Here is a 15,422-nt window from a genome sequence, read left to right as displayed (position 1 = left end):
TACACAGGTAGTGATTTTCTCCTGTCTGTCCAGGAGTCTAAGGAGTTTCCCGTAGAGAGCCAGAGCAATAGGTGCTCTAATACCATCAGGCATTTCCAACCCCTTGCATTTCAATATCAATGCGTTGTCTAATGTGGGGTGTTGAAGATGGAAGTAAAACTGTTTTCAATTCCACTTCAAAATGGTTCAACAATTGCCAATATTCATTTCTCTCACACTCAGTCCTTTGACCGTTTGCGGACTGCTTTGATGAAGTGTAGTCAGGCCCTGCATTTATATCTTCTATTGTAAATATAACAACATTGTAAATAAATACATGTTCAGCACAGTCCAACCTTTAATAAAGCAATCTGTATTGCTTTTCTTCTCAGACTCCTGTAACATGGAATGCGTACGCAAGAAGATGGAACAAAGACTGCAGACAGCAATTAAAACTTTGAGGAAGTCAATTAATAAACAACAATTTTATATTCAGTTCTCTGGGACAGAGTATGAAGTTGCCCAGAAACCAGCAAAAATGCACGAAAACCAAATGTGCAGCCCAGGTCAAGTGCTCCAGGATGGGAAGTGCAGTAAGTATTTTTCCGAGTTTGCATGGGCCATTATCAACTAAGATGAGCCAATCCAATGGAGAGAAAAGGGATAAACCTTTTTTTAACACAATACAATCAAAATGCTCCACGGGTCAGACAAGAGCTGTGGACATAGCAACAGAATATGTTTCAAGTCGAAGGTCCTTCATCGGACCTTTAAGTCTTAAACCTGAAATGTTAACTCTGTTCCTCTGTCCGCAGATCCTACTGGACTTGCTGAGTGTTTCTGTCAGTTTCTGACACTTGATCACTTCAGTATGCCTTGCAAAGGCCTTGAGAATTTCAACAACAACGACTACAATTTATTAAAATGATTATCAATGCCAAACATTGTTATAAACTTCTCTTTGTACTTTATATTGTAAAGTCACTAACTGCCAAACTGAGTGTAACAGAAGAAACTGAAATCAGGTGGATCAGGTAATGGCTGAAATCATCCTGGGTGTTAACACAATTTAAATGGTGCCCATCTTCTGAATTGGAGGTCCAAAGGGGCTTACTTTTGGAAAACACCATCAAACTTTAACTGTTCTGAGTAATATGCAAATTTTGTACTATTAAAATGTAAAAATCAGATATATGAAGGTATCAGATCTCCTTCTTTTGAGGTGCACTCCACTGGGGAATCAAGGTAATGTTGATGCATGGTTGGAACTCTAAATGCATAATAAACTCATCACTCAGAAATGAGACTTTCAGCCCTTCAAGTCCATTCTGGGCATCAAGCCCCCTTTTACACTAAACCTGTTTCATTCTCTCCACATTCCCATTGCTCAACTACAGATTGCAACAATTTGCAGTGTTTATTTAATGTATAATTCCGCTTTTCTTTGGCATGTGGAAGGAAACCACATAGACTCGAGGGGAATGCACAAACATCACAGAGACAGCGCCGGAGGTCAGGATTGAATCCAGATCACTGGACTGGATCTGTGAGGCAGCAACTCTACTAATTCTAAACACAAAATCATCTGCAGATGCTGTAAAAGATCAAAACAACACTTTCAGTACGCTGGATGAACTCAGCAGGCCAGGCAGCATCAGTCAGAAATGATAAGTCGACATTTCTGACTGATGCTGCCCGACCTGCTGAGTTCATCCAACTCTACTAATTCCTCTACTGTGCGGTCCCAAATATTAACCTGTGTCAAAGCCTTGGGGGTCAATTTTAATCCACAGATAGGATTTTTTAATTGAGATGGTTCCATTTATTATCAGAGAATGGATACAGTATACAGTCTGAAATACTTGTCTTCACGGACATCTACAAACAGAAGAACTCCAAAAGAATGAACGACAGAAAAATATTAGAACCCCAAAGGCCTCTCTCCTCCTGCCCTGCACAAGCAGCAGCAAAGCATCAACACATCACCCTCCCCCGCCCATTTCAGCAAAAAGCGTCAGCACCTACCACCACCAAGTAACAGCAACGCACCCAGAGAGAGGTCTGCATTCAACAAAAACTGTTCTTTACCCAACAGTTTGATATGGCGCGGGCTCTCTCAATAACAAGGGACAGAGGTATCACCAATTTCGCAGTGAAAGGGGAGACTGACAGCCTCTGTTAAGATATTAAAGTCTGCCACATTGCTTTTTACTCTGAAATTCTCCAACTCAAGAATCGGCAGCAAACGCTCCCCACCATTGAGAGGAAGAGAGTATGATTGCCTGACTACAGAGACCTCTGTCCATACATCCGCAGCAGTGAAATCCTGATGTTCCTTCTCTAGCAACGCCTCAGTTGGCAACACTGGCCTGGAATCGGTGGTCCACAGGGCCGCACTTTGGAGGCACCATCTTCCAAGCCGTGCCTGGCGAATTTCGGAAAACCATCAGCCAGCAATCTCTAGGAACAGGAACTCCTACGCCGTTAAAAAAAAAATGTACGATGAGTGCTGTTGAAGATCAGGACCTCGCTAGAACCCCAGCCACATTGAAAAGGGAAAAATGAGATGTTACAGAGAGGAATTTAACCTGTTTCCACAGATGAGTTCAAAGAGGCAGCCACTTGGCACCATCTTAACTCCACCCACTAGCTCCTAGGTCTTATGCCTAATACAGTTAGAGAACAGCTTTTCTTTATTATTAAAGACATGATTCTTTAGTCTCTAGTATAAAGATGAAAGTTCGAAATTCAATGTCAATTCATTATCAAAGTACATATATGTCACCTTATGCAAGCTTGAGATTCGTTTTTTTGCAGGCATACACAATAATCCATAATAGAATAGCAACCAGAACAGAATCAATGAAAGAGTGCTCCAATTTAAGCCTACAACCAGTTTGTAGAAGACAACAAATTGTGTAAATACAAAGATAATAAATAAATACACAAATAAATAAACAAATAATTAAGTAAGTAAGCAAGCACAAATATTGAGTGCATGAGATGAACAGTCCTTGAAGGTGAGTCCATAGGCTTTGGGAACATTTCAATGATGGGGCAAGTGAAGTTGAGAGAAGTTATCCCCTTTGGTTGAGGAGCCGGATGTTTGAGGCGTAATAACTGTCCTGAACCTGGCTGTGTGAATCCTGAGGCTCCTGTACCTTCTTCCTGATGGCAGCAGTGAGAAGACAGCATGACAAGTATGATGGGACACCCTGATGATGGATGCCGCTTTCCTGTGACAATGCTCCACGCAGATGTGCTCAATGGTGGGGACGGATATATCCACCACTTTCTGTAGGAATTTCTATTCAAGTACATTGGTGTTTCCATACCAGGCTATGATGCAGCCAGTCAATATACTCTCCACCAGAAATCTGTAGCAGTTTGTTAAAGTGTTAGATATCATGCCGAATCCTCTCAAACTCAAAAGGAAGTACAGGCACTGTCAATCTTTCTTTGTAATGGCACTTACATGCTGGGCCCAGGGCAGGTCCTCTGAAATGATAACACCAAGGAATTTAAATTTGCTGACCCTCTCCACCTCTGATCCCCCGATGAGGGCTGGCTCATGAACCTCTGGTTTCCTCCTCTTGAAATCAATAAATCAGCTCCTTGGTCTTGCTGACCATGAGTAAGAGGTTGTTGTGGCACCACTCAGCCAGGTTTTCAATCTCCCTTCTCTATGATGATTCATCACCACCTTTGATTCGGCTTACGACAGAGGTGCCATCATTAAACCTGAATATGCCATTGAAGCCACAAAGCCGTAAGTGTAAAGTAAGTAGAGCAGGAAGCTAAGCACACATCCTTGTGGTGCACCTGTGCTGATAGAGATTGTGGAGGAGATGTAGTTGCCAATCTGAATTGACTCTGGTCTGTAAGTGAGGAGATCGAGGATCCAATAGCACAAGGAGGTATTGAAGCCAAGGTCCATGTGTTTATTAATTAGTTTTGAGAGGATGATGTGAATACCTTACAGGCATGACAGACAACAAAATTGCAGAAGCTAGAATGCTAAGCCTTTCAGTTCACTCACACATCTGTCTTGTTCTTCCAGTCAGCTGTGAACTAGGACGCTATTACAGTGGAGAGCTCAACCAATGTCTCCTGTGTCCACCGGGCACATACCAGGATACAAGAGGGCAGCTGTCCTGTGAGCCATGTCCTAGCAACGATGGACAAGGAATAGCTGGGGCTCGGAATGTATCTGAGTGTGGAGGTGGGTTCTTGCCTTATACTTACTTTGTTAATCAATTGTTAGATGGTAAGAAACTAGACACAATTTATGGTAGATTTTTGTTCCATTTTCTTAATATTTTTGTTTAATCACTATCCTACGTCTGTACAAGGAACTACTCCTAACCACCCTCTTTCCAAATTCCACATTCCTTTCAAGCTATAAAGATGACACAGGTATTGTATCTTAATGTTCCTAGATCACCTTATTCAGAAAACAACTGCAAGGAGAGAAATCTTGTGGTAAAATATAAAAGTCAATATTCTATTGAAATTCTTAATAAAAATAAAGGCATCCATTAGTCTTGCGAGACCATGGATCTACGCCTGGAAAGTCTTCACTCTCCAAGGCACAGGGCTGGGCAAGGTTGTATGGAAGACCAGCAGTTGTCCATGCTGCAAGTCTCCCCTCTCCACGACTCCACTGTTGTCCAAGGGAAGGCCATTAGTACCCATACAGCATGGCACCAGTGTCGTCGCAGAGCAATGTGTGGTTAAGTGCCTTGCTCAAGGACACAACACATTGCCTTGGCTGGGGCTCGAACTCACGACCTTCAGATCGCTAGTCCAATGCCTTAACCACTTGGCCACGTGCCCACGAAATCCTTAATAAACAAATATTAATTCTACATTTAGTCCAGATAATTATAATTATTTTTTAAATATGAAGGAGCTCCAAGATTTGTAGGGTATATAATAAGAAAGGTCAATACAAATTGAGAGCAACATGTATATGATATACTGTATACGTACATATGTACATGGTAAACAGGAGCAGAGTAATAGGACACTTCAACACAGAAATAAGTCCTTTGGCCCATTTTTATCTGTGCCAAACTATTAATCTGCCAAGTCCCATTGACCTGCACCTGGACCATAGCTCTTCCTATCCCTCCCATCCACGTACCTATCCAAATTTCTCTTAAATGTTGAAATCAATCCCGCATCCACCACTTCTGGCAATTCGTTCCACTCTCACCACCCTCTGAGTAAAGAAGTTCTCCTTCAAGTTCCCCTTAAACATTTCACTTTTCACCCTTAAGTCTTGACCTCTACCTCTAGTCTCACCCAACCTCAATGGGAAAAACCTTGCTTGCAGTTATCGTGTCTTATCTCTCTCATAATTTTGTACCTCTGTCAACCTCCCCACATTCACCTACGCTCTAGGGAAAATCTGGGGGAAAGGATTGTAAACATTGAATTTCAAGCACTCTGTTCACTAAGACTGAAGAAAATGAAACACAGATTGATGGGCATATGTAAGAGGATAGTTTACTTAGTACAGTACAATATGTGCAAAATAAAATCTTTAGATCATTCATGTTTAATCAGAAAAGACATCTAATCCCATTGCTGTTTTAATAAAGAAGAGCAACTCTCAAACAAAGTAACTCATTAGCTTGGCACAGGGTGCGACTATCATAATATGTAACTATTGGTGTTGTTAAGGTATTTTAATAATCTAGGAACATTGTGTTTCAACTCTTTTTATTAATGCCCTCTACAGGATAAAGGGTGTAAAACACCTTTTTAAACAGAGCAGAATACTAAATATTTTCACTGCTGAACTTTTACTAATGTTTGATGCAGTCAATGCTTGAACACATTAAGCAATACCATTTTGATTACTAGTACCAAAGATAAATTCAGTCCATCCAGAATGGTTTCAGGAGTAAGTATAGCTTGTTTATCATAATATTTTAGGGTTCTTTATCTGGAGCTGTGTACTAACACAATCTACCGAGAGTTGTGTCTCATAGACATAGTCTATCATGCTTTATCAATTTTGAGATACAAGTTTGGATCGTATATTGCTTGGTCAATGCAATTTATGGTGTATACTCAAAAGAAGCTGCAGGTGATAAGAAGCTGAACTTCAAGCGGGCATTTGATATTGCCTAGGAAATGTAGATGGCAGCCAATCAGGCTTGTGGATGAAGTGAACAAATAACTGCTCTTTTTACTCACAGCTTATTATTTTTCATTAAATTAAGGTTTACTCAAATAAACACAGAGATTCTGCAGATGCTAGAAATTCAGAGCAACACACAAAATGCTGGAGGATAGTATCTATGGAAATGAATAAACAGTTGACGTTTCAGGCTGAGAGCTTTTTTCAGGACTGGGAAGGAAGGGGGAAGAAGCTAGAATAAGAACGTGGAGGGAGGGGAAGCCAGCAGGTGATAGGCGAAATCAAGTGAGGAGGAAGACGTGTGGATAGGGGAGGGGATGACATGAGAAGCTGGGAGGTGACAGGTGAAGAATGTAAAGGGCTGAAGAAGAAGAAATCTGATAGGAGAGGAGAATGGACCATGGTAGAAGGGAAAGGAGGAGGGACACGAGAGAGAGGTGATGGGGAGGTAGGGATAAGGGAAGGGGTACAAAAGGAGCCAGAATAGGGAATTTAAGAAGAGAGAAAGGAGAGGAAGGGAGAAATTACTGGAAGTTAGAAATTTCAGTATTCATATTGTCATGCTGGAGGCTACCCAGATATGAGTGAATATGAGGTGTTGCTCCTCCAACCTGAGAATGAACTCATATTGGCAGTAGGGGAAGCTATGGACCGACATGACGGAATAGCAATGGGAAGTGGAATAAAAGTAGGTGGCCACAAGGAAAACTCACTTGTTGTGGCAGAGTGAAGGTGCTCCGTCCGCCACATCAGGCATTTTTATTCACATGTTTTACCTGCTGAATTGAAAGTGGTGCTTTTACCCAACGTCTGAATACACTGATGTTAACACACACACGATGCCAGAGCTGTGCTTGAATTAAATGAATTTTGATGAAATTTTGAGACTAGCCAGAATTCAAATTACATAAAGTGAAAGTATCTCCCTGGTATTTTTAAGAGTATAGTCCCACAGAATACTTTTATTTTGAGTGTGTAGCTGATGAGGGTTATAAACACCAAAGGCTCATTATGGTTTGAAGCTTTCTCTCTCCAAAAATAAAGAGAATTCTATGTGTCCTGAAGAAGGGTCTTGGCTCAGAGTGTTGACTGCTCGTTCATTTCCATAGATGCTACCTGACCTGCTGAGTCCCTCCAGTATTTTGTGTGTGTTGCTGCGAATTCTATGGATTTGTGCTAGATAACATGAAGAGGTTAATCATGGTGGGAGTCAATGATCCCTTGGCCACTAATGATCCAGAAGTATTGAAAATGAAGTTTAAAGTCATATTCCATATTCCTGGGTAATTCAGTAGAACTGGCTCTTCATGCCGGTGGTACTCCAGTTGAACAATATCAAACCTTTCTTTTCTTTACAAAAGCAAAATTTGGCTATTGTTGGAATTCTGAAATACAAGAAGTAAATGAATAAATGAGCAAGAGTTGCCTTTTTAGGCTCTTGAGTCCTTTCTACCATTTAGTGAAATTGTATTGGAAATAGCAGATTAGGCATCACCTGTGGGGAGAGAAACACAGAGACCATTTCAGGCTGGTGGACTTTCACAAACATTCTTTTCTCCAGGATGGATTTGGAAATTTCCCATTGAAATTAAGTTATGCAGTGTGCATCAGTGAGCAGTGAAGCAGCGAATCCATGGCAGGAAATGAACATATCTATACTTAGTGGCCACTTCTTTAGGTACCTCCTGAAACTAATAAAGTGGCTACTGAATGTACGTTCATGGTCTTCTGCTACTGTTGTTCATCCACTTCAATGTTCAATGTGTTGTGTATTCTGCTCTTCTGCACACCAATGTTGTAACGTGTGGTGATTTGAATTACAGTCACCTTCCTGCTGGCTTGAACTAGTCTGGACATTCTCCTCTGACCTCTCATTAACAAGGCATTTTTGCCTACAGAACTGTCACTCACTGGGTGTTTTTTCTTTATCATGCCATTCTCTGCACACTGTAGAGACTGCTCTGCGTGAAAATCCCAGGAGATCAGTTTCTGAGGTACTCAAACCACCCTGTATGGCACCAACAATCAATGTATAGTCCAAGTTACTTAGATCCTATTTTCTCCCCATTCTGATGTTTGGTTTGAACAACAACTGAACCTCTTGACCATGCTTGCGTGCTTTTATCCATTGAGTTGCTGCCACATGATTGCCTGAATAGATATTTGCATTTACGAGCTGGGGTGCAGATGTACCTAATAAAGTGGCCACTAAGTGTATTTCTAAAGACAACATTGTGTGGTGGATTCTTCAGAATTTAGTTATTTCATCCAAACACAGTTTGTCAATTATCTCTAATATTCAAAAGTTTTGCACTACCCTTCTTCTGGGATTGGATTTGAGCCCATATGCCAGACAGAAGGATAGTTTATAAGCATAAGAGTCCCTGCAGATGCTGGAAAGCTAAAGCAACACACACAAAATGCTGGGGGAACTCAGCAAGTCAGGATTAGAATAAACAGTTGATGGTTTCAGGCAAGACGTCTTGATGAAAGGCCTCAGCCTGAAACATTGACTGTTTATTCCCCTCCATAGATGCTGCTGACTTGTGCAGGATAGTTTGTAATATATTGTACTATATATGCAATCACAAAATGTAGTTTATCCACCAAATAATTTTGCCTCTTTAAGTTGTGTGTGGATGTGCTTGTTTTTAATTTTGCTACTGTGCAAATGGACTGAAGTTTTCTTTAACTCTTTTTTCAGGCCAGTGTTCCCCAGGACATTTCTCATCCGATGGGTTTAGGCCCTGTCGATCATGCCCAATTGGCACCTTCCAACCTGAGCCAGGCCGCACACAGTGCTTCTATTGTGGGGGTGGATTATTAACCAAATATGAAGGTGCCGTCTCATTCCAAGATTGTGAAACGAAAGGTAAGTCTTGCTGTTGTTATCTGCAGTATGAGCAGTTCCACTGATGGCATTCTAGTCAAGTCAGCAGCACATTTTCAGTGTTTCACTTTGTTGGAAAATTGCAGTAAAAACATATTAAAAATTACCAATGAAAAGCTAATATGGCTGTGCAAACAACAAATTTTAAATGCTAGATTAATTGACAAATTAATCTTGAATATCCCCCACTTGAATCAAAGCATAATCCATTTAATTTACCAAAAACCTTTTTCAGTTACATTCCCACCCTGGGTCACATTCACACATTGGTCCATTTTGTCCCAATATGTTCATCTTCTGTAGCCCTGGGATTGGTCTCCAAAACCACTTACTCTTTTACAGACATACTTGCTTACCACTATGAGCAACGCCACAAAAGGTACATGGAGTTAGTATGTTTCTTAAGCAAGTTTTTTGAATATAATTAAAATTTGTATCTTTAAAACCGTCAGGTAAATTGAAGCTAGTTTCCAGTGAGAAGAACGATTCGGGTTTCTGTGTGCGGGGTTCAAATCCACATCAGGGTTTCCACCATTAAGAAGGTCCACAGCTACTAGAAATGCACACCTCTCAAAAGGCTTTTCAGCAACAAGCTTTTGAAACTGTGAAATGATTGGTATTTATTTCAAGGGGAATAGAATATATAAGCCAGGAGATGATGCTGAGGCTTTATAAGACACTAGTCAGGCTGCACTGGGAGTATTGTCAACAGATTTGGCCCCCATATCTCAGAAAGGATGTGTTGTCATTGGAGAGAATCCAGAGGAGGTTAATGAGGATGATTCTGGGAATGAAGGGGTTAACATATAAAGAGCGTTTGGCAACTTCGGGCCTATAGTCACTGGAATTTAGAAGAATGTGGAGGGATCTCATTGAAACCTACCGACTGTTGAAAGGACTAGATAAGGTGGACGTGAAGAGGATGTTTCCTGTGGTGGGAGGTATCCAGACCTAGAGAGCACAGCCTCAAAATTGAGGGGCAACCCTGTAGAAAAGAGGTAAAGAGGATTTTTTAAAGCCAGAGAGTGGTGAATCTGTGGAATGCTCTACCACAGACTGTGATGAAGGCCAAGTCCATGGGTATATTTAAGGTGGAAGTTGATAGTTTCCTAATCGGTCAGGGCATCAAAGGATATGGCAAGAAGGCAGGTGTATGGGGGTGAGTGGGATCTGGAATCAGCCATGATGGAATGGTAGAGCAAACTTGATGGGCTGAATGGCCTCATTCTGCTCCTATGTCTTATGGTTTTATGATTCTATAGTGGAGATATCTGTACTGTTGAAACAGTAATAAACCCTTAACTCTTGCCAGGGTGTATGTAAGTGGAAAGGTTCCCTCTATGGCAATGAAATTCACCTGTAATTCACACCTCAGCCTCACCTCACCGAACAGTCATGTCTTCTCCTAACCTCCACCACCTCACACCCTCACAAGACATATTTTCTGTTTCTTTTATCCTTCATTGTGCTTTCTCCATTCAGGGTATGGAGCCTGGCTCCTTCTACTACACCAGGACTGCCCTGAGCACCTTTCCTTTCCCTGCCTCACTGTTCCTTATAGCACCTCTCCCTCCAACAGTGATGCTTCCCTCCTCTGTAACCCCAGCTCCCCGGTTCCCTAGATATTAATTCCTTCCATTCTGATCTCTCGACTGTTCCCTTGTCTATCATTTTCAGCTATGCTATCAGCTGCTTGCACCAAAGCAGCTTCCACCTTCAGCTCTTGTGCTTCATCTGTTCCCCTTCTATTAAGACTCTGCCTTAAACTTTTATCTCTTTGACCAAGTTTTAGTCTCCCTTCCTAATATTCACTTATTTATTTGTGTATTCGGTTTTCTTTCCATTTGTGGAAGGAGGGTTTTCCAAAATAAAAGGTGATGTGTAAATGCAATTTGTAAAATTGCTTGTTGTTTACAATTACTTATGCAACCTATTCAATGAAACTAAATGACATTTACAACAGCATCAACATTCCCTTTTAATTGGATAAGTCTTAGTCTCGTTCACTTGAATTACATAACATCAGAATAAATGGTTATTTAATGCTAAACTCTGTAGTTCATTCATTTACTGTGAACTTTTACATAAAATATTGTGTTTTGTATAACAGTTTTATGATCTCTAAAATAACAATAAATCACTCAGTGAAATATTTTTTACCATTCATAAACTTTTCCACAGTTCATTGTTCCCCTGGTCACTATTACAACTCCACCACACACAGATGCATAAGATGTCCCGTTGCAAGTTATCAGCCAGAGTTTGGTCAGAATTACTGCATCACTTGTCCTGGAAACACAACCACAGATTTTGATGGTTCTACCAACGTCACTCAATGTAAAAGTAAGTAATTGATAATACATTAGAAATTAGTAATCTCAGGATATTATTTAGAGCATTTTCTCACTGACTTAATACAAAAGTATTTTGCAGTAATCCAGAAGAGTACTCAGATTCGGAAAGTTCTGGAACTGGAATTGGAATTGCTTTATTATTGTCACAATTACTGATATACAGTGAATGGCTTGCCTTGCACACTGTATACAGATAAGTTCATTATACTGTGTACTGAGGTGGTACAAGGTAAAACAGTAACAGAATGCAGACTAAAATGTAATAGCTATAGAGAAATTGCAATGCAGGTAGACAACAAGGTACAAGATCATAATAACGTGAGGTCAAGAGTCCATTGTATGTACTAGGGAACTATTCAATAGTCTTATAGCAGCAGAGTAGAAGCTGTCCTTGAGCCTGGTGGTATGTGCTTTCAGGCTTTTGTATCTTCTTCTTGAGGGGAGAGAGGAGAAGAGAGAATGTCTGGAATGGGTGGAGGTTCTGATTATGCTGTTTGCTTTACTGAGGCAGTGAGAAGCACAGACAGAGCCCACGGATAGAGGGCTGGTTTCTATGATGTGCTAGGCTGTGTCCATGACTCTTCAGTTTCTTGCAGTCATGTGCAGAGCAATTGCCATACTAAGCTATGATACATCCAGACAGAATGCTTTCTATGGTGCATTGATAAAACTGTAAGTGTCAATGGGGACATGCCAAATTTCTATAGTCTCCTTAAGGAAATAAAGTCATTGGCAAGCTTTCCTGGCTGTGGCATCTATGTGGTTGTACCAAGACATGTTGCTGGTGTTGTCTTAATATTTTTCAGATACAAAGTATTATGTTTATTGTAGGATTCTATTTCCAATAGGGTTTGTACAGTTTAGCAAATGTCAGCATTATAGCTCAATGTCTTCAATGAGAAGGGATTTCAGACATGATGCTAAACAACCTTTGCAATATGTTTTGCAGTATGATGAAACACTAGTTTCACCCCTAGGTTTCTCTATAATGGTAACATATATTTCATTATCTTACCATTGTAATTATTGAAATTAATAGGCTTATGTTCAAAGCATTCTCTTTCTGCTTCTTGCTGTTATCATCAGCAGCAGTGATATTATTGAGTTGGTTCAGTGGCCAACCACATGAAACAAGTACCATAATCAGGAAGCAGTTTTCTGGGGTCAACTTTTTCATTATTCTAGAAAATGCTAAGTAAAGACTGGCATTAAGGAAATTGCAATGCATAAAATTACTTTTTTAGAACCAGATAGTGTGCAGTGTATTAATTATGGTTGAGTACATTAAATGCTCTCAGGCCAAGTGTTATTTTTCAGGGACTGGGTTATAGAAGCTTAATCACTGTTACAACTGGATTACAGTGAAGACAGCTGTAAAAATCCATGTTACATTACTAATTGCAAATTCATGACTTTTGTATTAAATTACATTTGCATGTTAACTCTTAAGTCGTTGTTGGTGTTGTGGAGCAGTGATGCCTGCAGCTTCACCATCAGAGAGCTGCGTTTCAAGATTGTTACCTTTTTAAACAGGATAGAAATAGCCTTTAAAACTCATTTACACAACTCCCAGATGCCTTGGTGGGCTCTTGGTCGAGTATTTCACTCTCTTATTTTGGTAAAAAACTTCAAAAGTTCTCAGTCCTCATTAGGCAATGAATGTGCTGGTTTGCAAGCAAGCCTTGAAAACAGGTGATTTTGCACATACACAGAATTTATGAGACTGTTGCATTCAATTAGATATAAATCAACAATTTTGGCCAGTATAAGCACATTTGATGTTGATTTGCTCTGGGTTAGAATGTTTTGTACCTCATGGTACCTGCTGTTACAAGAATAAGGTATTCCAGACTCTCAGTGCGTGATCAGTTATGTGAAAGCTAATGTCAGAGCGGTGACAAAAGTGTAATTACACAAATGCAGGTTGTCCTATAGCAGAAACTGAAATGCTGGAAATAGTCGATGAACGAGGTAGCAAAGCAAGTCGAATGTTTCAGACTGATGACCAAGGGATGTCTCTGATGGTGAAACACTGGAGAGATTAAATGACAATTATCAAGGTAGTGTAAGACAGGATAATAATAGGATAGATAAAACAAACTTCAAAACGCCATATGAACTTGTGTATGAATTTGAAGCTGGAGTAGATCATTCACCCCTTGAGCTTGTTTGACCAATCAATTTAAGGAATATCAGATTATAACCTCAACACTTCATTCCCACTTATCCCCAGTAATCTCATCCTCTTCTATCCACCTATCAAGAATTTATCCATCTCTGCCTTAAAAGTACTCAGAGACTCTGCTTCCACAGTTCAGCATTTCAAAGATGTGGAAAAATGTTCTCTTCATCTCGATTGTAATTGGGAGTCCCCTCATTTTTACATAATGAATCCTCCCCACAAGAGTAAACATCCATGCTACATCGACCATGTCAACACCACTCTGCACCTTACAAGTTTCAGTTAAGTTCCCTCCCACTTTTCTAAATTCCACCAGACTGGTCTAGCCTGTCTGACCCTTTCTCAAAGATAACTTGCCTATGATTAATGTTAGTCAAGTGAACTATTTCTGAATTATTAATATGTTAACTTATTAAAATCAATACTGTACACAATAATCTAGAAGACATCTTACCAATGTCTCTGATGGTGAAAAGCAGGAGAGATTAAATGACAATTTAAGTATATCCTCCCTACTTTTACATTGAGATCCCTTGCAACAAATGATAATATTCTGTAAGTTTCCTGCCTACCTTCAATTTTAATATTGTGTTTTTTTTAATAAAAAGACCAACAGTGTGGAGGAGATCTTGGAGACTACACAGGCTTTATTGAGTCACCAAACTATCCTGGAGATTATCCTTCCAATGTGGAGTGTGTTTGGAATATAAATCCACCACCAAAGAGGAGGATCCTCATCGTCGTGCCAGAAATTTTCTTACCAATGGAAGATGAGTGTGGAGATGTTTTAGTAATGAGAAAGAGTTGTAAGTAATTACATTCAGTAATTATTCTTTTAAGATTTTGAACCAATTTTATATTACTCCATTATTATATTATTTACTAATATTTTGATCTTACTTCAGCCAATGATTTCTTGTTTCTCATCCTCCACATCCTGTTCTTTTTGTTTGTTTACTTACTGTGCCTTGTTTTAGTTTCAATGTCATTTTGTACTTTTGTATTTTTTTAAATATCCCATTTTCTTCCTTCCTAAAGAATAATAGAGAATTATTCAAGGAATACATGAGAACACAAGATATGAGAGCATGAGTGAGCTGGTGCCTGCTCTGTTAGTTAACAAGTTCACTACTGATCCAATTTTAACTGTAACACAAGATCCCACACCCTGCTAGTGTACATATCCGTCAGTCTCTACCTCAAACGTAATCACTGACTTCACCTCCACGGTTCTCTGATGGATGCATGACTCTCTTGAGAGAAAAGAAATTCTCCTAACCTCCAACTCAATTGTTTACTTAATTGTTTTGAAACTATGCTCCCTAGTTATAGGTATCTCCACTGAGGGAAATCTCTTGTCATCCACCTTAATTATCCCCCTTATTAGTGTATGCTTTTTATTCCATATGCCAATGAAAATAAACCCACACTATTTAACATTCTTCATGCATCATTGACACCAGACCAGTAATCATCCTTGTGAATCTTCTTTACACGGCCTAGAATGCAGAACATTCTTCCTTTAATATGGAGACTAGAGTTGTACATAGTACTCCAGGTGCAGTCCACCAGTACCCAATAAGTTTGTATCAAAAATGTCCTCCATTTAATACTCCATTCTTCTTACAATATGGGTGGGTATTGCATTAGCCTTTCTAATTCTGGTAGCTGAATGCTGTTTTCTTCTTTCACGTACTAGCACCCCAGATACAATTATAAATGGAAAGTATATTTTGAAAAGTAGAATTAACTATTTAGGGACACCTTCAGTTCAAACTCTGCAAACTTTTCCTGCATATTATCTAGTAGGTGGGGAAGAAACTGAAGAACTAATGATGGAGCATTAGTTACTCTTCCTTTAACTTT

General features: G+C 39.8%; 1 protein-coding gene across 2 annotated transcripts in view; it reads left to right on the top strand.

Moving 5' to 3' along the window:
• scube1 (signal peptide, CUB domain, EGF-like 1) overlaps positions 1-15,422 on the top strand; it is a 273,608-nt gene that overhangs the window by 253,469 nt on the left and 4,717 nt on the right. For both annotated transcript variants that reach the window (XM_063058118.1, XM_063058117.1), the window contains 5 exons: positions 372-572; positions 4,040-4,201; positions 8,835-9,002; positions 11,202-11,363; positions 14,165-14,362. In XM_063058118.1, the coding sequence (XP_062914188.1) occupies positions 372-572; positions 4,040-4,201; positions 8,835-9,002; positions 11,202-11,363; positions 14,165-14,362 (891 nt within the window). The remainder of the gene's footprint in view (positions 1-371; positions 573-4,039; positions 4,202-8,834; positions 9,003-11,201; positions 11,364-14,164; positions 14,363-15,422) is intronic.

This window comes from Mobula hypostoma, chromosome 9 (genome assembly GCF_963921235.1).
Source record: "Mobula hypostoma chromosome 9, sMobHyp1.1, whole genome shotgun sequence".
Classification (NCBI taxonomy): domain Eukaryota; kingdom Metazoa; phylum Chordata; class Chondrichthyes; order Myliobatiformes; family Myliobatidae; genus Mobula; species Mobula hypostoma.
Note: the sequence above shows the minus strand (reverse complement) of the source record. Positions and strands in the feature narration are given on the sequence as shown.